The 24,148-nt window shown below is 37.9% G+C and overlaps 1 protein-coding gene across 4 annotated transcripts in view; it reads right to left on the bottom strand.

The window, feature by feature from the left end:
• Positions 1-1,201: 1,201 nt before the first annotated feature.
• The window catches only part of LOC127812029 (uncharacterized), a 40,134-nt gene continuing 17,187 nt past the window's right edge, over positions 1,202-24,148 (bottom strand). Inside the window, exons 2-4 of one of the 4 annotated variants that reach the window (XM_052352290.1) lie at positions 5,114-6,541; positions 2,172-2,213; positions 1,202-1,988 (exon numbers count right to left, since the gene is read on the bottom strand). In XM_052352290.1, the coding sequence (XP_052208250.1) occupies positions 5,964-6,541 (578 nt within the window). In that variant the 3' untranslated portion in view covers positions 1,202-1,988; positions 2,172-2,213; positions 5,114-5,963. Of the gene's footprint in view, positions 2,214-5,113; positions 6,542-24,148 lie in introns of all 4 variants that reach the window. The other 3 variants (XM_052352288.1, XM_052352287.1, XM_052352289.1) reach the window with 3 other exon arrangements.

The raw sequence follows: 24,148 nt of genomic DNA, 5'->3' as shown, positions 1-24,148 counted from the left end.
TTATAAGTTCATATTCCTCAAATCTTATAAGTTCAAATTCCTCTATCGATTTTATGTCGCTACTTTCACAATTTCACCTCACCCTTATTCTATGCTCAGTGTCTCCTCACCCGATAGTCCCTTGCTTAGTTAACGCTTGTTTCCTTGCTTGTCTTACTCATTGGTGGGTGTGTCCTTTGCTAATGATTCTTAAAATAGATCTTTTGGTAGGTATGTCTTTTGCTAATTATTCTTAAAATAGATCTTTTAACACATCTACATTGGACCAGCTCTAATAGCTCAAATTCAAGTAGAGTTAGACCCATCCTAGGTCACAAGGTTAGTGAAAAATGTTGAGGCTTCTTCTCAACCGATTAAGCCAATGCTAGTCGAGCCCGAGGACGCGAATCTAGAGGTCTTCCCAAGGGCCTTAATAAGGATCTCTCTATGCTCGACAACAAGGACATTGAGATCTTTGTACATAGATTCCTTCTTCCAACCGAGGGTTACAAATATATCATACCTAACAATCTTCTTGCTAATCGAGCACTGTCAAACAGTTAGGTGGTGGTGTACGAGCAGGTTCTTGAGGCAAGTTTTTGTCTCCTTTTCCTTTTCTTGTTTACACAATCTTCAAGTTTCTTGATTTGAGCCTTTCCCAGGTTGCTCCTAATGGATGGAGGAACCTAGTGTCTTTCCATATATGTTGTCGAGCTAAATCTATCACTCCCCATACTCAGTTATTCTTGAAAATGTTCCGAGTCACCATCTTTGACCAGCCATGACATGGTACACTTTTATGGTCGACCATTGAACGAAATTCATAGTTTGATAACCCCTTCTTCATCAAGAGATGGAATGAGAGGTTCTTCTTTGTTCGAAGGGAAAAAGGGATTTCCTTCCCCTAGCCCACTTAGTGGAGAACAAACTGAGCGTTTGTCCCGGAAGTCTTAACTTTTCAAGACCAAGAAGTAGAGCATGCAGGTTCTTCTCACTCTCAAAACACATTAGTGCTATGAAGTTCATTTTCAATTTAGAAATGGAGTCTATAGGTCCCTTGCTCGTTGTCAACCAGGAATATCCTTTCAGAAGTGTCACATCCTGCTCTGGACGTGACTAACACCTGCCCTTGAATGGACGGAGCCCATCCATGGACAAACAAGCCATTATCCACCCATTCGTCCATCTCTGTCAATAGTACATGTGTGATATAGGAATGGCAGAAAGAAAAGAACATTAAAACATATATAAATGTGAAACATGTCATACATCAAACTTACCCGAGTAGTTGTTGTATATCATGGAGCGACTTCATATGTACACACAAAAGCAAAAATACAAAATGCAAGGGGAGATCCGCTTGGTAAGGATCCATGGGGCCCCTACCGCTAGCCGAGGTTTGGGTCTTAACTTGGGCCTGCTCGATCTCGTCCAATCCACGAAAATCTGCACACACATGCAAACACACGTGAGCTAAAGCTCAACGAGCAGACAAAATATCCACAAGCACACAATAAAGATATGCATAATAAACCAGTAAATCAACAACGATACAACATAGTAAATAAATCATCTGCCACAAGAATCCACATAGACATGCCAGGGGTATTAACTGGCCGTTGGCAAATAAGATCCTCCACAATCCTACCACAAGAAAACATCTCCGCTGGCAAATGTATCATATACTCAACGCCGGAAATACCATCTGTGTCTATCGGTGCCCGAGGCACTCCTAGCTCACTGCCACATAGTAGGTATCAATCCTCTGCTAGCGTGCAGTAGTTGTAACCCCGCCACAGGATCCCGCATCACAGACGGTAACCAAGTAATCACAACCGTACCACAAGTATGTCACCTCCGCCGATAGGTGCGCATTCATATCACATATCTACTCTTGACACAAATAAGAGTAATCTCAAGCGCAAGGGGAGATACAACAGACTCATAGCTAGTAAGGATCCAACATCCATTAGCGACTCCCACACTATCCAATACACAAATATGGGTACCTGCAATGCCTTGCAACAAGGATATCCACAGGTATAATAAAAGAAGAGTCGCACTTACCTCAGGTAATTCATGTAATGACAAGAGTAATGGAAGGTAATAAAACAAAAAATACCATAAGATGACATGTTAACTGTATACATGGTGCTAATGTAACAAGCACACAAGGCATCTTGTTTACTCACCTTTTCACAAGTCAAAATGCACAGTGATGCTTTGCCACACACCTACACATGTAAACACACAAGCACCCATTTTATCGCTTGTCATGGTTCATAAAAGCATGAAACATAATATCCCTCAACTTTCACATATTATACTTCAATCCTTGATTTCACAGAAATCACACCAAGCCCCAAAATCCTCACATGCAACAACACCATGGCCCTTAGGGTCTTCCTTTATTTCATTTCCTTAAGCTTTCAGTTTATTGCAAAAAAGACCTTGTAGTTTCACAAAATCGCACACAACCCCCTTACCCAAGTTTTATGTTTATTAAACTTTGAATTAACCCTGATTTCTTGCAAATTTGCCACATGCAAGCACAAATATGGTCTAGGGCCCTTATTAGATTTGAATACACTCAAAAATTGCAAGAAAATTGAGTTAAAACCTTGAAAGAAACCACTTACCCGAACTGCCCCTGTTTTCGGACAAGACTTCCGAAAAATTAAACCAGCTCCAAAACTACTTCCCAACTCAATATTCACTCCAATCAGCACATGCAGGGTTAGTACTTGGCCCTAGGGACCTACTACAGGTAAATCAGAGCCCTAATTCTGTCAAAAAAATGAAGAAAACTCGCTTGAGAATCTTGAGAATTCATCCCCTTTTTTCTGGCTATTCTGTCCATGTAACGATCGGAAATAAATTCTTTTATTTCTCATAACAATATTCTGATACCAATCTCCTCTCACGACAACAGAAGAGTAAATAACCGTTAATACATACCTCAAGGTGGCACTATACTAAAACATATCGATAACCATAATAAAACATGAAACTAGCACCCCTATCTCCAACACACCCTCAGGATCTTTTCGGTGGAGAGAGCCCCATACACATGGCTATCGGCAAGGGTCTAATACCACTAAACTTGAGCTCGAACTTTCTCTTCCTTAACCGGGAATGATGCAAGCAAATAAGCCATAAGGCTCAGCAAGTATAACTTGAAATAAAGGGAGCATAAGATCATGGGCATCAAAAGGCAAATAGAATCATGAATGACATTTAAGGCTATTACGCCAGACCTCTTACATTACTCGACATGACACCAGATGAAACATGCATTATGCTCACATGCAACCTTTTAAAAACCATAATCATGGGACCGAAGTCTAAAACTCTGGAACCGAAATCCGTATCATAAACCTGGGACCAAAGTCCGTATCATAAACCTGGGACCAAAGTCCAACTCTGAACCGAAGCTCTCTCTACGGATATATCCTACGAAACAGCAGCAGTACTTAGCTTATTTGGGATAGCAGAGACCTTCTCGGAGTGGCATCATTTTGGTACTACATATATGTATTCTTGCACCATAAGCATAGATTATATTTACATCCTAAAGAAGAAAGGAGATAAAGAACCACTTCTCCACAAGGTTGTTACATGGACATATTAAAAGAAGATTGAAAACTAAGTACAAATACAATATGCACCCAAAATGGCCATTTACTCATAGAGTTCAATCACATTTGGCTGTAATTAGTTTCATTGCAAGTTGGTTAGGTAGTCATGGATAGGTTATTCACTAGGAGTTACTTCGTTACTTCCTTCTCTTATTCAAGGCTCCCAAATGTTGGATAGTTGTCTAAGCAGGGTGTTATAATTGTCATTGGTTGTATTGATTGACATCTATGAATTTGTCAATTGGTGGCTTGGAAAGGGGGCAAACATGTCGACGCAATCATTATGCAGGTTACAAATTCAAGGTGAAGGGGTTCCTGTTGACCAAAAAGAATAGTACTTCAGTCCAAAGTCCCATCCCAACCACAGTTGCTAGAATAAGAAGATGAAATGTATATCCACAAGATGAGAAATGCACCCAAAAACAGAGAAATGATAAACAAGAAAACAATTATGAATTGCCAAGCACAAAAAAATTCAAAATCAAATGAAAAACTTAAGAGGAATTTCAAAAAAAGAAAACTTTTACAATAATAAACAAAAATTTCAAGGTTTATTATAATACTCTAATAAACTCTTCAATAAATCACAGTGATATTTAATTTAAACTTAAAGAAATTAACATCAATAGAGTTTTCAAATAATTTCCAGAGAGTTCTTTAAAGTTTTTCTTGAGTTTTTAAAATTTAAAGAGTTTCTCATTGGTATCTCAAACATTTGCTAAATTTTTCTCCAAAGCATTGAAAATGGTTCCCATAACTTAAATGTTATCTGAAAAAATTGTATAAATTTTGTGCTGGTCCTGAAAATATGCTCTTAAGAAATGCAGTTCCCCACCGATGTTGAGTTTCTAGGTGACTATGGTCCAAACCACTATTTTACATCTAAACCCTGAAGGAAATAAAGCTCCTTCCATTTTCTATAAAAGAGAAACTAAGAAACAGAAACATATCAAATGATGTGTGTGCAAGCACGCATGTAAAACATGGAAATTTGGTATTCCATGGTAGTAAAATATCACAAGCAACATATAAAATAAGGAATGTAAGCTATTTAGGTTATTCATGTAAAATAACACATGAAAGAACTAAACATGGGTGAACAAAATGGCATCCTTTTCCATGTTAGAGAGCCATGCAGTTGGCTGAAATTGTTTCTTATGAGCACCAGTCCAAAAGATTTCACAGATGTATTCATATATGATTATTTTGGTCCTCAATGAGCAAGTACCAAATGCAGCTTGATTGCATGCAAGTATGTTACCTTGGGATCATTCAAATGAGTGAAACCAGAACAGAAGTGGGAAACATATGGTGTGCAAAATTAAATGTGGCATGACAGGGGGTGGAACTGCCTGGGCCCACTACAGTAAACATGAGAGGGAAGTGATTTGGGTTTTATGTATAAACAGCTGATTTAAAATACTCCTAGAGAATTTCATTATAACTCATTCAAATAAGATATATAACATTCAGACATGCAGAGATCAGAACTTTACCCATGAGTGAAGCTTCAAGCATGTGACCACCCAGGAGAATTTGGTCCATTTAGCCAGGCTGTTGATAGGACAGCTCCTGATCTCACTTATATGCAGTAAACAGGACTCATGTCATGACCAAGATAACTCCTGCAACAGTTTCCATGACCAAGGGAAGCCATCCCTTGCTTCAGGCAGTCAAAGAGTATAAGCATCTGGGAGGCATCTGCAAAAGGAGGATCAAAACACTTCCCATTTTGTTGAAAATACTGTGCAAAATAGCTGCAGTGTTTCTTCTATCACCCTCGGCTACTCATGATGGCAGGGGATTTGAGAGTGAAAATGGATCTCAAACTATATGTCTTCAATCATTCTCAGTATTGAATATAACTCAACGATTTCCTTCATTTTGGTGTTCATCCAAGCAATAACTTTATTTTTTCCAAATGATTAGAGCTAAAAGGAGAATCACCCTCTTCAAGAGTTTATTATTTTTTTGCTGAATGATAAACAAACCTATGAAGGGTCAGATAACATCTCATTAACCAACATGTGTAGAGACCTTCTTCAAAAGTTAAAAACAGTAGATCTTGCATATTCTTTTTACTGAAAGCATATCTTCAATAAACTGAGTTGCTTTAGGATTGGGTGTTAAGTTATAAATGTCAAGTAATTGCTATACTATTCAAAAAGGCTTCAACATGAATAGTAAACATGAGACTTTCCCATGCTAGCTTTCTTTCTTCCTATGGTACCCTCCTTCCATTTCCTTTAAATCACCTAAAAGCATCTACAAACAACATTCAAATTTCAACAGACTCATAATCAGTGTGTGTGTGGTATTAGCTCGTCTAGTCAACCTTACTAGTGTCTATAACAGAGTACTGAGCTGCTGATAAATTGGCCTCCGCTGCCTAGGAAAGGATATTGGAAGTCCGCCAGAACAAATGCAGCAATCATTCTGATTAGTAGTTTGCGGTCCGATTTCTTGATCTGGTTCTCCCCCACTCTCAATAGAAGTTTGATTGCCACAAGGAAATTGAACAAGACTATCAGGTATTATGCTAGATTTCAAGCTAGACCATCCTCCTTGTCTATTGTCCAATAAATTCTGGTTAATTGATTGCAACTGGTTCCGAATTATTTCATTGTATTCAAGCAAACTATCATATTCTAGTTGGAATTCCTCATATTGCTTTTGTACAGCTATCTCATTGGCTTTTGCAGCCTTGGCTTGGTTTGCTTTTCTCTCACATTCACATTCTAGCTTCTTGATCAGTCTCTTCAGTATAGCAACATCCTTCTTCAAGTCTTTGAGCTTCCCTGCATTGTAATCTTTCCTTTCTTTTAATTGTTTCTCTTCAGCTATGATGATCCTCTTCAGTGAACTGTGCTCCCTTAAAAGCAGGTGCAGTTTGCCGATCATCAGTAAAACGAATAGCAAGAATCCTGTCACATGGTAAATCATAAATAACAGTGCAAGAGAAACGAATTCATAGCCAAAGAAGGGGGCTTTAACATCATAATGAACTAGAAAGGAGTCTTTATATCAAAAGCTGAATGCAGAAAATGCACAACTAGCATTGATAGACGGGATGAAATAGTCTAGGTCATGGGCCTCTATTTGACTAACAGACTGGAGTTAAGCATGAAGCAGTTTGTTCTTAACTGCACTAAAAGAAAAGACAAATATGTGTTCTACTGTTCCTAAGCATGTATGATAGGAAGCATGCTGTGAGCACTTACAAACGTGGACATGCATTGGACATGTGTCAAAAAGCTATCTAGAATGTCCTACTTTTTACTAATAATTTTTTTTCCTCAAGGACAACCTGTCAGCCTCAGTAAGCTGGGGATACATTGTCAGTGCACTCCTATGTTAGAACATGTAATGGACCCTCTTGGGGTTCTAAAATATTTCTGAATACCTTTTTGTACTTTCCGAGAGCTTGAAAGTGAGATTAAATTAGTAGGCTAGCTTGATCATTCTCGATAGTAGGGGTGTTATATGTGAATGATGTGAAAACCCATGCTAGCTTGAGGTCACAAGTCAAGAACAGAAATAAACAGAGGTGACAGCCGACTCAAAGTCAACTTCGGCATCGACTATAGGGATTGACTATGATAACGAGTGGTGAACTGAAGGAAACAGTTGACGGAGAAGTTGACTGTTGGATCAACTGTTGAAGTAGGTGAACTGACTGCTCAAAATTGGAGGATCAACCGATGAATTAATTGGCTTCATTATGTGCATGTTGTAGATTTAATGAAAGGCTTCTAACTGCAATCTAGAGAAACTCTAGAAGGTTTATGAGCTGGTGTACAATGCTGAAACAGCTCTTGAGCCGTAAGAAAGAGAAAATGCCACCATTCTAAGGGCAGGCAACGCCTGGCAAGGTGCTTCACTAGCTTGTCACCTGCTTGGGGATTTCCCATGAATAGCACCCAAGGCCATTTGCTCCCACAATGTGGTAGAGTGAGTAGCTCTAAAGCGTAGAGTGACAAAGTGAGGGAATTGTTGGAGAAGAAGGGAAAGCCAAGGAAGAAGGAAGGTTCTACTGAAGATTAGAAAGCTGAGGCCTAGTTGACTAAGTGCATGGTTGTGGTGTTTTTACATTGGCAATATGCACGAAATATTTTATGGCAGCTCATTCTGTATAATGGCATAATTTTCCATGCATCATATGTGCATCTTGAGCATGTTGCATGTATTTATTGAGTATAGCATGATTTGGTCCGTGCGGATTAGTACCATGTGTGAGACTCCTCTTGTGACTAGTGTAATAAATCATGACTAGCGAGAGTAAGGAGCATCTCATGAAGAGAACCAGGACTTGGAACAAGATTTAGTCCAAGTCCAGACTCTACTCTGTTCCTATTAGGCAACCAGAATCAAGCCCGTGTTCATTTGAACATCTGGATGACCACCCCAGCACCAAAGGTGGACTAAGAGTTGTCATTGGAAAGCTCTGGATGTTTAGTTGTAAATGAATCAAACTATTAATTTGATATCTCTAGAATTAATTTTTTGTTCACAGACTTTCAAGAGAGCCTCTATTCGAAGTTAGCATTTAATACCTCGTCAAATGACTCTTCAAACTTCTTTCAGATTGCTCAGGTAAAAATAGGCTTTTAATTATGCATTTTCCTATCCCTGGAGGGATGCTCCAGGGCTATCTATTTATGCATATATCATCTAAGACTAAAGTGAGTTTTGGACTGATTACACATGGGAATGTAAATAGTCATAGTTCTTCCTTCTCTATCTCTTTGGTGGATAGACTGGTGAACTAATCATACATTCCTGCATCTATTGGGTGGGTTCCAGGAATGGTGAGTGATTTATTCTGCATCTCTATGGTGTTGGATTCCTTAAAGTGGTTTTATCCAACCCAATTTTCAATTTTCATTAATGCTAGACGTTAATCTGTTTGAGGTTGGTTCAAGGTGTTCTCCATTATCATTTCATGGAGTTTCTTATGTGGTTTCAATAGTTTAAAACCTCGCCTTTCTTCTTGTTTTGGAATCATTGTAATCCCATGAGTTTTCAGTGAGACATTGCTGAAATTAGCCAAGCAAGCTTCAGACCTGCAAATTGCCTTTTCAAATTCCACCTCTCCTTTCATCCTGTATCAAGTTTGGTATCAGAGGAGTGGCTGCTACGACTACTCATGGACGTCAAATTGATGTTCAGAAGAGTGATATTCATGATCTAGAGATAGAAGAGATGAGACAAATCAAAAACTACATCAACGATTTAATCATTAACAGGGTTCATATGATTATGGGGATGAAAATGTTAGTAGTGATGATGCAAATCATTTTCATAGTGAATTTAAGAATCCTAGTGATGGTTCCTTTTCCCAGCATCACCAAAGGAGAAGGAATCATCTTGTTCATAGAGAGTTTGATATGAAGATGTATATTCCTAAATTCAAGGGGAAACTGCAATGAGATGCATTTTTTATTGGTTGAACACCATTGCACAAGTCTTCGAAATCAAGAACTTTCCAGAGGATCCTAAGGTGAAGTCGGTTGCCTTGAAACCCAAAAAAAATATTCTTCATGGTAGGACATTGAAGAAGCAAAAAGGACTCCTGAAGGAAGGAGCAAGACAGATCTGGGGAGAATAGGAAGAAGGAATTGAAAAGAAGATCTTACCTGAAAATTACCAGATGGATATGTTTTTGAAATTCAAAATTTGCAATAAAACAGCATGAGCGTGGAGGAGTATGCAGTTGAGTTTCAACACCTTAGAATTAGAGCAACAAACAGTTGCAAGTTATTTATGAGGTCTAAATATGGAGATTGGAGGAGCAGTACACTTGCAACCATGCTGGTCCTTTAATGATGTGAACAAGATTGCTTTGATTGAAGAAAGGCAACAAAAGGAGGTTCAGAAGAGTGTCCATCTAATAGATCATTCCCTTCAAATTGTGGGAGCACCTCAATTTCAAATCATCTTCTTTAGACAAGCCTACTGGTGATAGAACTTTTTCAAAGCTAGTGTCAGCGCCTTAGAGCTGACAAGGGTATTGTAGAATTCTGTTGGGAGAATTCTCTGGAATTCGGAAGAAGAGAGAGAGAGAGAAACAGAATTGGAAAGAGAGAATCAAAATCTTCTCATTCATGATAATTTGGGCCATGGCCTCGATACATATATATAGTCCATTAGAGGCATCCTCTAGAATGTACTCCAAGAGGAGCCTAGCTGATAACTGCCTAGGCACAACCCTTAACAGCTTACAAAATTTTGTGGGGACCATCCTACCCTTAGGAATGTGATAATACCCCTCCCCTTCAAAACATTTCTTGTCCTCAAGAAATTACAAAAGCTGGGCAACTCGGGGAAATTGTTTGAGGAGATCCGACAGGTACTCCCAAGTCGTGTGATTAGAATGGTAGTGAGTCCATTGCACCAGCACCTATGTAATGGGAAGAGAGTTCTGATAAACCACCCTCTTATCTAACACCGTGAGAGGTTCCACCACTTCTGCTGCATCTGTTTCTATGAAAGTGTGCTCTGGGTGTCATGACCCTAGGAGCAACAAAGGGGCAATATTGTAATAGGGTTACAATTGTAAAAGGTATACACAAGGGCAGTAACTAGGGCAAACAAAAAGAGAGAGGAATTCGAGAATTGGAATCTTGAATTTAGAATGACCAAGAATAATGAAAGAATAGAAGAGCCGCTGATTATGTACTCAGTGACTAAACAGATGAAAGGCGCACAAACACAAAGCGCGCAAAACAGAACACTATCGTAAGACATAAAGGTAGTTAAGACTACCAACATATAGCAGAACAGTATAATTACAAAGAGGAGAAAATATAACATAAAGCAGTAAAGACACAACTTCAAGTAACACTTCCTTTCACATTCCCCCTCAATTGTAACTCCCCTTCATCAGGTTGCTTGCTTGGAGAGCTGTTATAGCTTGAGGCTGATTGTATAGGTGATATCTTTAGATTGAGCCTCTCACATAGAAACCTGAATCTGCTACTAGGTAGTCTCTTAGTGAATATCTCAGCCAACTGATGTAAGGATGGCACATACCGAATTTCAACAGCACCATTTTAAATCTTCTCTCTCACAAAGTAAACATCAATTTCAATGTGTTTGGTGCGAGAGTGGAATACTGGGTTTTCAACAATACTCTTTGCAGCCATATTATCACTCCACACTATAGGAGTAGAACCACAACTGTATCCCAACTTTGAGAATGGTCACTATAGCCATAAAATTTCAGTTATCCCTTGGGCTATAGCTCTATATTTGGTTTCTCCAACTAACCGAGCCACTACAGTTTGCTTCTAGGAGCTCCAAACAATCAAATTTTGACCAATAAAAACACACGAGAAATTCTATTTGCAACCACACTTTTTACTCTCCGCAATCCATTTTAATTTTCCTAAAATACCCTGAGATGAAAATTCATATTTGCCCTTCATTTAAATTTTTGACGCTCAACCACCCACCATTACTCCTCAAGCGCGTGCACCCACCATCGCCACAACCACTTTACTCACCCACAACTGAACATCGCACAACTACTATTATTCAACACCGAGCATTGCGCAACCACTATTATTCAACACTGAACATTGCCCAGCCCAGTTCTCCTCGTCATAGCCAATTACCAGTTACTGTCAGCCATGAAAGATTATTATACGCAAATGTTTACGGCGGAGTTTGACGAAGAAGATAACAAGTATTCCAGTTCCGACGAGAAACAACACAAATCGATTGAAGATAAAGTCTCTGAGGTATTTGAAATTTTTTTGTATCTCTGGAAAAAAAAAAAATTATCTAATCACACTGAATCAGCTGGCGAGGTAGGTTGAGTGTCAGGGCACTTTTGAGTCCCTAACCGAAGATTCGGGGGAGTCGATGTGCCCCAAACCGAAGGATTCGAGAGCTCAAGGATCCCCCGAATCCTTGGGTTCGGGGGAATCATCATGCCCCGAATCCTTGGATTTGGGGGAGTCAATATGTCCTAAATCCAACGATTCGGGGACTCCTTGAGTCTTCGAACCGAAGGATTCAGGAACTCGAGGATTCCCCAAATCCTTCGATTCGGGGGACTCAAGTGGTCCTCAAATCCTTGGATATGGCGACTGCGTGAGTCCTCGAATCCAAAGACTCAGGGCTACTTAAAATTGGTTATTTATTTATCAATTTTTTATTTACATAATTTCTTTTCACGATAATGAAACTCCTTTGCCATTTCAACAGTCATTTGATGCTATTGAACCGTTTACTACCAATCAGGTATGATACATTTTTATTAAACTTTCATTTAATTATTATTTGAACAATGTTTGAATTCTCTTTTCTATCAGCTTTTAGCAGTAAAGAAGAACTTATTGGATGGGTTAGAAAAGTTGGAAAAGAAAATGAAATTGTTATCGTAATAAAGGGTTCTGAATGTGGGGGTCCCAGAAGGCCATTTAGAGTTCGCTTTGCTTGTGAACGGGGTGGGAAGTATAGACCATCAAAAAAGAACAGAGGAATCAAGAGAAGAATTAAAACTTAAGTCTACAGGTTCAAAAAAATATGGTTGTCCATTTCAACTACTTGGCGTGAAATTTTTAAATGACCAATGGAAATTGAAGGTTACATGTAGACTGCACAATCATGCACCAGCAACTCAACTTAAGGGTCATTCATATGCAGGGCGGCTTACAGAGAAAGAGAAAGAAATATTGAATACAATATCTAATAATCTTGTGAACCCTAGAAATATTTTGAAGGCCATAAAAGCACAAGATGATAGAAATTCACTACTATCAAAACTCTATATAATGCACGCAAAAAATATAGACTTATAGAGAAAGGTGGTCGATCACAAATGCAACAATTGAAGAAGAAATTAGGAGAATGTAATTATGTGGAGTGGCATAAATGCAAGAGATCAACAGATTGTATTACAGAATTTTCCTATTGCATTTGTATTAATGGATCATGAATATGAGGATAACTACACACGGGCAATGAAAAGATTAAAGAGTTTGATGAGATCTAATACATTTCTAGGAGCTAGCTCAGAAAGTGGCATCCTCATTGAAGAAGCACACATGGTTTGCCTTGTGCACATGAAATTGCAGAGTTCATGATTCAAGGACAACCAATTCTTTTGTTAGTTGTGCATCCTCATTGGAGAAAGTTACATTTGATGCAGACTGCTTCTGATGATGATATGTCATCCCTACTCACGATTGAGCAAAAGATAAAGATCATATATAACAAGTTTCAATCAGAACCAAAAGCAGGTAAACTAGTATTGAAACAGAAGTTGAGAGAATTAGTCAATCCTGCTATGACTTCACTGATGCCGCCAAGTGTTAAAGCTCAAACAAAGGTAAGCCATCGACAACGAAAAAACATCAGTTTGATACTTCTACCAGACGTGATCCATCGTACTTTGAAATAGTACAGTCTTATCATGATAGTACATCTCCAGCAAAACAGAGTACAGCTAAAATAACCAAAGAATGTAAACTTTCAAAATATCGTGCCAATGTCAAACATAGATTGTGAGATTATGATGATTTTTTTCCACCAAAGATACAATATTTCATACACAATATTGTTAATGTGGATTCCGATGGATATTGCGGGTTCCGTGCCATTGCTGCATTGCTTGGTATGAGCGAGCACAACTGGGGGGATATTTGTCTCAATCTGATTAAAGAGTCACATGTTTTTCATACTGAGTATTCAAAGTTATACGAATCTAATATGCGTGTGGATAAGTTAATGCACACACTCTTTTACTTTGAGTCCGTTGCACCTCACCAGCACTAGATGACCTTACCTAACATGGGCCATTTGATTGCTTCAAAGTACAATGTCGTCTTGATCCATTTATCTAGGCTTCAGTGTCATACATACCTTCCGCTGAGTTCAGTGCCTCCTCCAGCACTACAACACAGAATTCTTACTATCGGTTTTGTCAATGATCGTCATTTTGTGCAGGTATTCTTATTTGAGAAGTTCTTTTGTGTATTTGTATAATTATATAGTTATGACATTATTATTAACAATATTTTTCTATTACTATTTATCAGGTGTTTCTTAAACCAAACTCACCAATTCCTCTCGTTGCATGCAACTGGCATAGATATCGAGCTGATACTACACGAGAATGCGAAACACCATATATAGCTAGAATTCAGGCTTTTTTGCCTATCATTAACAAAAATGGGCAACCAAATATGTTATTGATTTAACTGAACCATGATGAAGTGAAGATAATTTGAAACTTTTTTTAATAAAGTTTTACGTTTCTTTAATTTTTCTAGATGTAAATCTTTACATAAACAAACAAACCCTAAACAAAGGAGAAACATGGCTTTGGGGATGCCCGAACCACGGGGCTTGGGCATCGAATCCTAGGTTCGGGGATTCGCGGATGCTCCGAACCCCGGGGTTTAGGGCACCCTACAAGCCCCGAATCCCAAGGTTCGGGGGCATTCAGCTTTCCCGAACCGGAGTATTTTATTTTTTATTTTTTAATTAATAATAATGTGACGAAAGTGATTTTTTTTTTTAAAAAATTTCATCAATTTATATTTCTTTAGTTTTAATTTTTCTTGAGTTAATGTTTCTTTAATTTTAGGATTTCTTTCGGTTAAAAGTAAATAGTAATAAAATTATGTTTATTTTTATTTCTTCAAAATCTATATTAAATTTGTGACATTTTATCATAAATTAAATAAGGTTAAATTAAATAAAATGTAACCACAAATACTAAAATGAAAAATTATTACAAATAACTCGATCCATGTTCGAAAATTATAATTCTAGTAATACAACAAATAACAACTATAAGTAATTCTCGATGCTCTTGGTGGATGAACTAGTCTTGGTGGTCGAACTGAACTTGAACTTGATTATGTTGGGGGTTGAGATGTACTAGATGTCGACGCTCCAGCAGTATCACACGATAGCGATAGACCGAAGCTACTAAGAGAGGATAGAATAGCATTTATCGCAAAACACTTCTCTCTCCATGCATCAGGAGATACAAGCTCTGCACTTCATATTCATATGGTACGATCGAGAGTATATAATGCTAGTCGATTATGTTGAAAAAAATAATTATATCAATTTTTTTTTCAACTTAAATAAACTATATTCAATAATAACTTAAATATCAACTTGAAATCTTACTGCTTCAGCAAGACTGACTATATCTTCGCCACCTCTATCAAACCTTAATCGACGTGTAAAATTTTGTATGAATCCATGCGTAATCAGTGTTCGAAAATTCGGCCTAGGCGGCCGCCTAGGCGCTGAGCGGCAACCAGCCGCAGCGATTTAGGGCTACTCGGTAGCCCTATGCGCCATGGCCGACTAATCGGTCCGCGGCGCCGCCTAGGCGGACCAGGCGGCGCCTAACCGCCTGGGCGGCCGCCTAGGTCGCGCACGACCTAGGCCACCTAGGTCATGCGCGTGTTGGGCCAACCTTTTTTCCCCCTCCCTTTCTCTATTTCCCGATCCCCTTTCCCTTTCTCTCTCTGGTTGTGTTCATCGCAGCTCCTCTCTCTCTCTCTCGCCTTCGATCTCCTCTTGGTTGTTCGCCATCGCCATTGATCTCTTCTCTTGGTCTTGCTCTCTCGTTGCTGCCGACCTTGCTGCTAACCTCACCTGTTGCATGTTGGTCGTTCTCTCTCGTCGCCGTTCGCGTCTTGCTGCAGTATGTATCCAACCATCCATCTTCCTCCGCCAACGCAAGCTTGCCTTTCTGCAGCAAGCAGCAACGCAAAGCTGCTCGTGGCTCGCTTGCGTATTGCTTGCTTGCTGCTCGTTGAAGCAGCAACCAAGCAATACGCAAGCTTGCTGCTTCAAGCAGCAAGCTTGCTGCGTTAGCTTGTTGTTTCAAGCAGTAGCTGATTTCATTTCATTAGATGAGTTTTAATTAAATTTTAATGTATATTATTGAAATTATTCAATACTCAGGGAAAAACAGGAGTCAGGAAGTGAAATGAATGATTCGGATAGGACTGGAAGTACGGGAGCATCGTCCGAGGCCTCCTCAATTCTTAAAAGGAAGTCAAATGATGTCGGATGGGAGTATGGAATGTTAATTGATCCGAAAAATATGGATAAAATTAAATGTAAGTTGTGTGGTAAAATTATGTCTGGAGGTGTTTACAGAGTAAAAGAACACATTGGCCACATTTCTGGAAATGTTTCTGCATGTCCAAAATCTTCTCCAACTGATCAAGCCAAATGTAAGAATGCTATTACCGAGGCAAAGAATAAGAGGAAAAATAAGAAGAAGGAGGAAGATTTGATAAAATCAACTGTTAATATCTCCGAAAGAGTGGAAGGGGATGATGAAGATGAATTGCAAGAGTTAGGTAGCAGAAAAACGTCCCGTACTCTTGGCCCTATCGATAAGTTTCCAAGCTCCATCAGCCCTGATACTTGTTTGAGTGCGAGAATGAGCCAAAGGCAACAAACTATTAGTGAAGCACTATTTAAAGAGAGAACACAGTCTGTTCGTGAATATTGTGCTAGATGGGTGTATGAAGCTGGTATACCTTTCAATGCGATTGACAATGATAGCTTCAAATTGTTTGTTGAGGCGATTGGTCAATTTGGGCCGGATTTCAAACCTCCCAGTCAATACCAATTGAAGGAACCACTATTAAAGGGGAAAGTTGACAGAATAAAAGAGTTATTGAAGAAGCATGAAGAAGAGTGGGCACGAACTGGGTGCTCCATTATGACAGATGCTTGGACAGATAGAAAAATGAGGAACATCATGAACCTATATGTTAATTCTAATGCAGGTACTGCTTTCCTTTCTTCTAGAGAGTCTTCAGATGAAGCACATACAAGTGAACTTATCTTTAAGTATGTGGATAAATGCATTGAGCAAGTTAGGCCACAAAACGTCATCCAAGTAGTAACCGACAATGCTGTCAATAATATAGGAGCGGCAAAATTATTGAAGGTGAAGAGGCCAAATATCTTTTGGACCTTATGTGCTACTCACACCATCAATTTGATGCTTGAAAGTATTGGAAAACTGCCGAAGTATAAGAAAGTCATTGATCAGGCCAAGAGTTTCACAATCTTCATTTATGCACATCATAAGACCTTGTCCTTAATGAGGTCATTTACGAAGAAGAGGGATATAGTGAGACCAGGAGTCACTAGATTCACTTCTGCTTTCTTGACTTTACAGAGTTTGATGGAGAAAAAGGCCCAACTGAGGGCAATGTTTACCAGCTCTGAATGGGAGGAGTGCAAATGGTCAAAGATTGTTAAAGGGAAAGCAGCCTATGCTACTGTGATAAGCATTGCTTTTTGGAATGGTGTGACTACATGCCTTAAAAGTTTTTGCACCTTTGGTGAAGGTGTTTCGAATTGTTGATGCGGATAGAAAGCCTTCTATGGGCTTTTTATGTGGAGAGATTAAGCAAGCAAAGGAAAATATTAAGGAGGCCTTAAATAATCTTGAAAAGAACTATAAGCCTATTATGGAGATTATTGAAGCAAGGGTAAAAGATAGGCTAGATAGTCCACTACATTTTGCAGCTTACCTTTTGAATCCCTACTACTTTTTCAAGGATATGGATATACAACTTGATAATGAAGTGATGGATAGGCTTTTTAACTGTGTGGAGATGTTTTATCATTATGATGGTGAATTGCAAGGCCATGTTATAAATGTTGAGTTTCCAAAGTATACTCGTAAAGATGGAGCTTTTGGAAAATTGTGGGCAACTCAAGGGTGTGCGAAAAATGATGACAATTATAATCCAGGTATAAAATTCTTTTAATCATTTTTATTGTGTATTAGTGTATAAATTAAATTTGTTTACTTTATACTTGTTTGACCTATGTAGTTACATGGTGGATGACTTATGAAAATCAAACTTCAAACTTGCAACGAATGGCGAGAAAGATTCTCTCGTTAACCACTAGTTCATCCGGTTGTGAAAGAAATTGGAGCACTTTTGAAGGGGTTAGTGTATATATGAATTATATTTATTTACTATCAATTAGTTATCCTTATTCAGTTATCATTTATATTGATATTGCTTTTATTTTATTTATGTAGATATATACGAAGAAAAGAAATAGACTAGACGTGAATCGATTGAACAATCTAATCTATGTTCAATTTAATGCGAAATTGATGAACAAGCACAAAAGGGAGAAGGAAAGGAATGTTGATGTGCTACTTGCTAGTGATGCTAGTAATGCACAAGGATGGATCGTTGATGGAGAAGATGATGAAGAAGTTGAGCCTGGTACGGGGCTCACTTGGGAAGTGGTTGGTGAAGCATCGGGAGCAGACGAGATGCTTCAAGCTCGAAGAAGTTCTAGGATGAGAGAGCTTCATGAAAATGATTTTCAATCAGAAGAAGAAGATGAGCAAAAAATCAATGAATTTGATTTTGAGTCCGATGAAGATCGTGTATTGGAAGAATATGGAGAGGAAGAAGACCAATTAGATAGTTAGACTTAGATTATTCGGATATGGTTTATATTGTATTATTGCTACTTCTACCTTCTTGAACTTATAACTAATATAATAGTTTATTTTTTGAGTCTTAATTCCATTATTTCACTTGTCTTTTCAACTTTGATTTACCTGAAAATAATATCAAATTACATCAAAAGGTTTTTAGAAAAAAAAAAAAAAATATTTTTCCTAGTCGCCGCCTAGGCGCCCTAGGCGCTAGGCCCCAGCCTGGCGCCCGACTAGCGCCTAGCGCGTTTTTGACCACTGTGCATAATAAGTCCATACCACAAGAAATAGTCATGTGTAAGCTGCCATGAAAATGCAGAATGTCTACCACGTCGATAAGGTGACAATAAATGAATATCCCATCGATTCAAACTATCAACAATAAATGTATAAATTACCCGATATGATGCCGTGCCCGCACCCCACTTAGCTTCAACAAGCTATAATGGGGGTGGAGGAATAATTTGCACATACCCAAACTATCGTAACACCCTCTCAGGATTATATGGTTCGATGACACTTCCGCATTTCAGACAACCTGAGAAAAATGTAATCTCCGGTAATGGGTGATGTGCACGAGTCCTCCAATACAGCATCCAAGTGTTTTTTATTTTGAAATTTAATTTCAGAATATATTAATTAACTTGCAAAATCATAATATGCAAGATAAATACTTAGTCTGGTGATAAAGCATCAATCTGTTCCCTAACAGATTGCAAAATATCACAGGCATCCAACGGAGAGCCCGTGGCTGCTAGTCACTGTATAACAAGTTGTATCTATTTCTACTAAATGGAAAATATTCATATACCCATGCATGTATACATTTGATATAAATAATTATTAATATGTGTTAAATATATGTAAATATATAGTATATGGTTATGAAATTGAAATAATTACCTCAAGTAATGTAAGATATCCACCAATGCCCTTCACCTCTCGTCTACTCGCGATGCCAAGTTATCTATACAAATATGCTAGGCAAGCAGCTCCCCATGCATAACTACCAGTCATATTCAAAACATCCAATAATGTCCGAGACGCCATTGGAACTAATGTACCACTCTTATTTACAAATAAGGTACAGCCTAATACAAGTAACAGATACGCTCTACTGACATGTTGGATCTTTTCATTCGAAATTGAATCTGATATAAGCATAAATGTTCTTCTCAACTAATCTAACTTCACAAATGGTTCTCGATTTTCTGCGATCTATTGTGCTGCTGTATCTACTGAAATCCCAAGTAAACTACATAATAAGTCATGAGCTTCAGTACCTGTCAAATGATGAGGGACAAATACAAGCCTTCCAGTGATTGGGATCTTCAAAATAGCAGTCACATCATATAATGTTATACTCATATCTCCGAATAATAAATGAAATGTATTCGCCTCCGGCTGCCATCTCTCTGTAAATGCTGAAACGATAGTAGGATTTGTAAACCGATAAGTGCACTCTATCAAGGGTGACAAACTAGATCCTATAACCATATTACGAACATGTTGCTGGTTATCCAATGGCCATTCAAGAATTTTAAGTCCATGAGTTCTACATTTTAATATATCTCTTTCTTGTTAAAAAATTAAAACACTTAATTATTTAAATTATAATAATAAATTTACAAAAAAATATTAATATAACTTACAACTTCCACCTGTATGGCAAAGGCAACGTGATTTTTAAAACTTTTGAAAATTGATGGATCCTCAGGGCCTCCAGGTAATGGTCCAGAAATATGCTTAGAAATATTAGGAGATTATTGCTCTTGATCACTAGCGCGGTGCTTGGGAGGAACAGTAGATGGTGAGGCGTAATCTGACTCTGAAATGGATGCATCTACTGGCTAACTAGCACCCTCAAGCCTTCCCCTTCTCGAGGATGCAGTGGGACGCTCTGAAATGGATGTATCTACTGGTTGACCGCCTCCACACCCCAAACCATGGGTTTCGAGGGTGCCTCGAACCGGGGTTTAGAGGTCCCGAACCTCGAGGTTCGGGGAACCCTTAATTGCCTGAACCCTGGCGTTCTCACCGGGGTTCACTGGAGTCCCTCGCTTTCTTGTCGGAATCGCAGGAGCCAGGTAAGTAAATTTGAAGATTTAATTTGATAATAGTAGAGGCATTCGACCGCCAACGTTCGAAGAGGAAGGCGTTCGACCGCCAACATTCGCAGTCAACTAGTAAATGCATCCATTTCAGAGCGTCCCACTGTATTCTTGAGAAGGGGAAGGCTTGAGAGTGTTAGTCAACCAGTAGATGCATCCATTTCAGGGTCAGATTACGCCTCACCATCTACTGTTCCTCCCGAGCACCGCGCTAGTGATCAAGAGCAATAATCTCCTAATATTTCTAAGCATATTTCTGGACCATTACTTGGAGGCCCTGAGGATCCATCAATTTTCAAAAGTTTTAAAAATCACGTTGTCTTTGCCACATGGGCGGGAGTTGTAAGTTATATTAATTTTTTTTTGTAAATTTATTATTATAATTTAAATAATTAAGTGTTTTAATTTTTTAACAAGAAAGATATATATTAAAATGTAGAACTCATGGGCTTAAAATTCTTGAATAGCCATTGGATAAACAGCAACGTGTTCGTAATATGGTTATAGGATCTAGTTTGTCACCCTTGATAGAGTGCACTTATCGATTTACAAATCCTACTATCGTTTCAGCATTTACAGAGAGATGGCAGCCGGAGACGAATACATTTCATTTATCATTCGGATATATGACTATAACATTATATGATGTGACTGCTATTTTGAAGATCCCAATCACTGGAAGGCTTGTATATGTCCCTCATCATTTGACAGGTACTGAAGCTCATGACTTATTGTGTAGTTTACTTGGGATTTCAGTAGATACAGCAGCACAATAGATCGCAGAAAATCGAGAACCATTTGTGAAGTTAGATTGATTGAGAAGAACATTTATGCTTATATCAGATTCAATTTCGAATGAAAAGATCCAACATGTCAGTAGAGCTTATTTGTTATTTTTATTAGGCTGTACCTTATTTATAAATAAGAGTAGTACATTAGTTCCAATGGCGTATCGGACATTATTGGATGTTTTGAATATGACTGGTAGTTATGCATGGGGAGCTGCTTGCCTAGCATATTTGTATAAACAACTTGGCATTACGAGTAGACGAGAGGTGAAGGGCATCGGTGGATATCTTACATTACTTGAGCTAATTATTTCAATTTCATAACCATATACTATATATTTACATATATTTAACACATATTAATAATTGTTTATATCAAATGTATACATGCATAGGTATACGAACATTTTCCATTTAGTAGAAATAGATACAACTTATTATACAGTGACTAGCAGTCACGGGCTCTCCGTTGGATGCCTGTGATATTTTGCAATCTGTTAGGGAACAGATTGATACTTTATCACCAGACTAAGTATTTATCTTGCATATTATGATTTTGCAAGTTAATTAATATATTCTGAAATTAAATTTCAAAATAAAAAACACTTGGATGCCGTATTGGAGGACTCGTGCACATCACCCATTACTGGAGATTACATTTTTCTCAGGTTGTCTGAAATGTGGAAGTGTCATCGAACCATATAATCCTGAGAGGGTGTTACGATAGTTTGGGTATGTGCAAACTATTCCTCCACCCTCGTTATAGCCTGTTGAAGCTAAGCGGGGTGCGGGCACGGCATCATATCAGGTAATTTATACATTTATTGTTGATAGTTTGAATCGATGGGATATTCATTTATTGTCACCTTATCTGCGTGGTAGACATTCTGCATTTTCGTGGCAGCTTACACATGATTATTTCTTGTGGTATGGACTTATTACGCATGGATTCATACAAAATTTTACACGTCGATTAAGGTTTGATAGAGGTGGCGAAGATATAGTCAGTCTTGCTGAAGCAGTAAGATTTCAAGTTGATATTTAAGTTATTATTGAATATAGTTTATTTAAGTTGAAAAAAAAATTGATATAATTATTTTTTTCAACATGATCGACTAGCATTATATACTCTCGATCGTACCATATAAATATGAAGTGCAGAGCTTGTATCTCCTGATACATGGAGAGAGAAGTGTTTTGCGGTAAATGCTATTATATCCTCTCTTAGTGGCTTTAATCCATCGCCACCGTGTGATATTGTTAGAGCGTCGACATCTGGTACATCTCAACCACCGACATAATCAAGTTCAAGTTCAGTTCGACCACCAAGACTGGTTCAACCACCAGGAGCATCGTGAATTACTTATAGTTGTTATTTGTTGTATTACTAAAATTATAACTTTCGAACGTAGATTGAGTTATTTGTAATAATATTTCATATTAGTATCTGTGGTTACATTTTATTTAATTTATGATATAATGTCACAAATTTAATATAGATTTTGATGAAATAAAAATAAACATAATTTTATTACTATTTACATTTAACTGAAAGAAAAACTAAAATTAAAGAAACATTAACTCAAGAAAAATTAAAACTAAAGAAATATAAATTGATGGAACTTTAAAAAAAAAGAAAATCATTTTCGTCACATTATTATTAATTAATAAATAAAAAATAAAATACTCCCAAACCCTGGGCTTCAGGAAAGCCGAATGCCCCCGAAACCCGGGGTTCAGAGCATCAGCGAATCCCCGAACCTCGGGATTCGAGGCCCAAGCCCTGTGGTTCGAGCATCCCTGAAGCCATGTTCCTCCTTTATTTATGGTTTAGGGTTTGTTTGTTCATGTAAGATTTACATCTAGAAAAATTAAAAAAACGTAAAACTTTATTAAAAAAAATTCAAATTATCTTCACTTCATCATGGTTCATGGTTCAGTTAAATCAATAACATATTTGGCTACCGTATTTTTGTTAATAATAGACAAAAAAGCCTAAATTCTAGCTATATATGGTGTTTCACATTCTCGTGCAGTATCAGCTCGATATCTATGCCAGTTGCATGCAACGAGATGAATTGGTGAATTTGGTTTAAAAAACACCTGATAAATAATAATAGAAAAATATTGTTAATAACAGTCTCATAACCATATAATTATACAAATATACAAAAGAACTTCTCAAATAAGAATACCTGCACAAAATGACAATCATTGACAAAACCGATAGTAATAATTTTGTGTTGTAGTGCTGGAGAAGGCACGGATCTCAGCGGAAGGTATGTAAGACACTGAAGCCTAGACAAATGGATCAAGACGACATTGTACTTTGAAGTAATCAAATGGCCCGTGTCAGGTAAGGTCATCCAGTGCTGGTGAGGTGCAACGAACTCGAAGCAAAAGAGTGTGTGCATTAACTCATCCATACACATATTACATCCATATAACTCTGAATACTCAGCACGAAAAGCATGTGACTCATCAATCAAATTGAGACGAATATCCCCCCAATTGTACTCACTCATACCAAGCAATGCAGCAATGGCACAGAACCCGCAATGTCCATCGAAATCCACATTAACAATATTGTGTATAAAATATTGTATCTTTAGTGGGAAAGAATCATCATAACCTCACAATCTATGTTTGACATTGACACGACATTTTGAAAGTTTACATTCTTTGGCTATCTTAGTTGAACTCTGTGTTGCTGGAGATGTACTATCATGGTAAGATTGTACTATTTCAAAGTATAATGGATCACGTTTGGTAGAAGTATCAAACTGATGTTTTTTCTTTACCGATGGCTTACCTTTGTTTGAGCTTTAACACTTGGCGGCATCAGTGAAGTCGTAGCAGGATCGGTTAATTCTCTCAACTTCTGTTTCAATACTAGTTTACTTACTTCTAGTTTTGACTGAAACTTAGTATATATGGTCTCTATCTCTTGCTCAATCGTGAGTAGGGATGACATATCATTATCAAAAACAGTCTGCATCAAATGTAACTTTCTCCAATGAGGATGCACAAGTGACAAAGGAATTGGTCGTCCTTGAATCATGAACTCTACAATTTCGTGTGCACAAGACAAACCATGTGTGCTTCTGATCACACATCCACATACAATCTTATTCACCCCCACTTTTTGAGCTAGTTGCGTTT

This window comes from Diospyros lotus, chromosome 10 (genome assembly GCF_014633365.1).
Source record: "Diospyros lotus cultivar Yz01 chromosome 10, ASM1463336v1, whole genome shotgun sequence".
Lineage (NCBI taxonomy): Eukaryota > Viridiplantae > Streptophyta > Magnoliopsida > Ericales > Ebenaceae > Diospyros > Diospyros lotus.
Note: the sequence above shows the minus strand (reverse complement) of the source record. Positions and strands in the feature narration are given on the sequence as shown.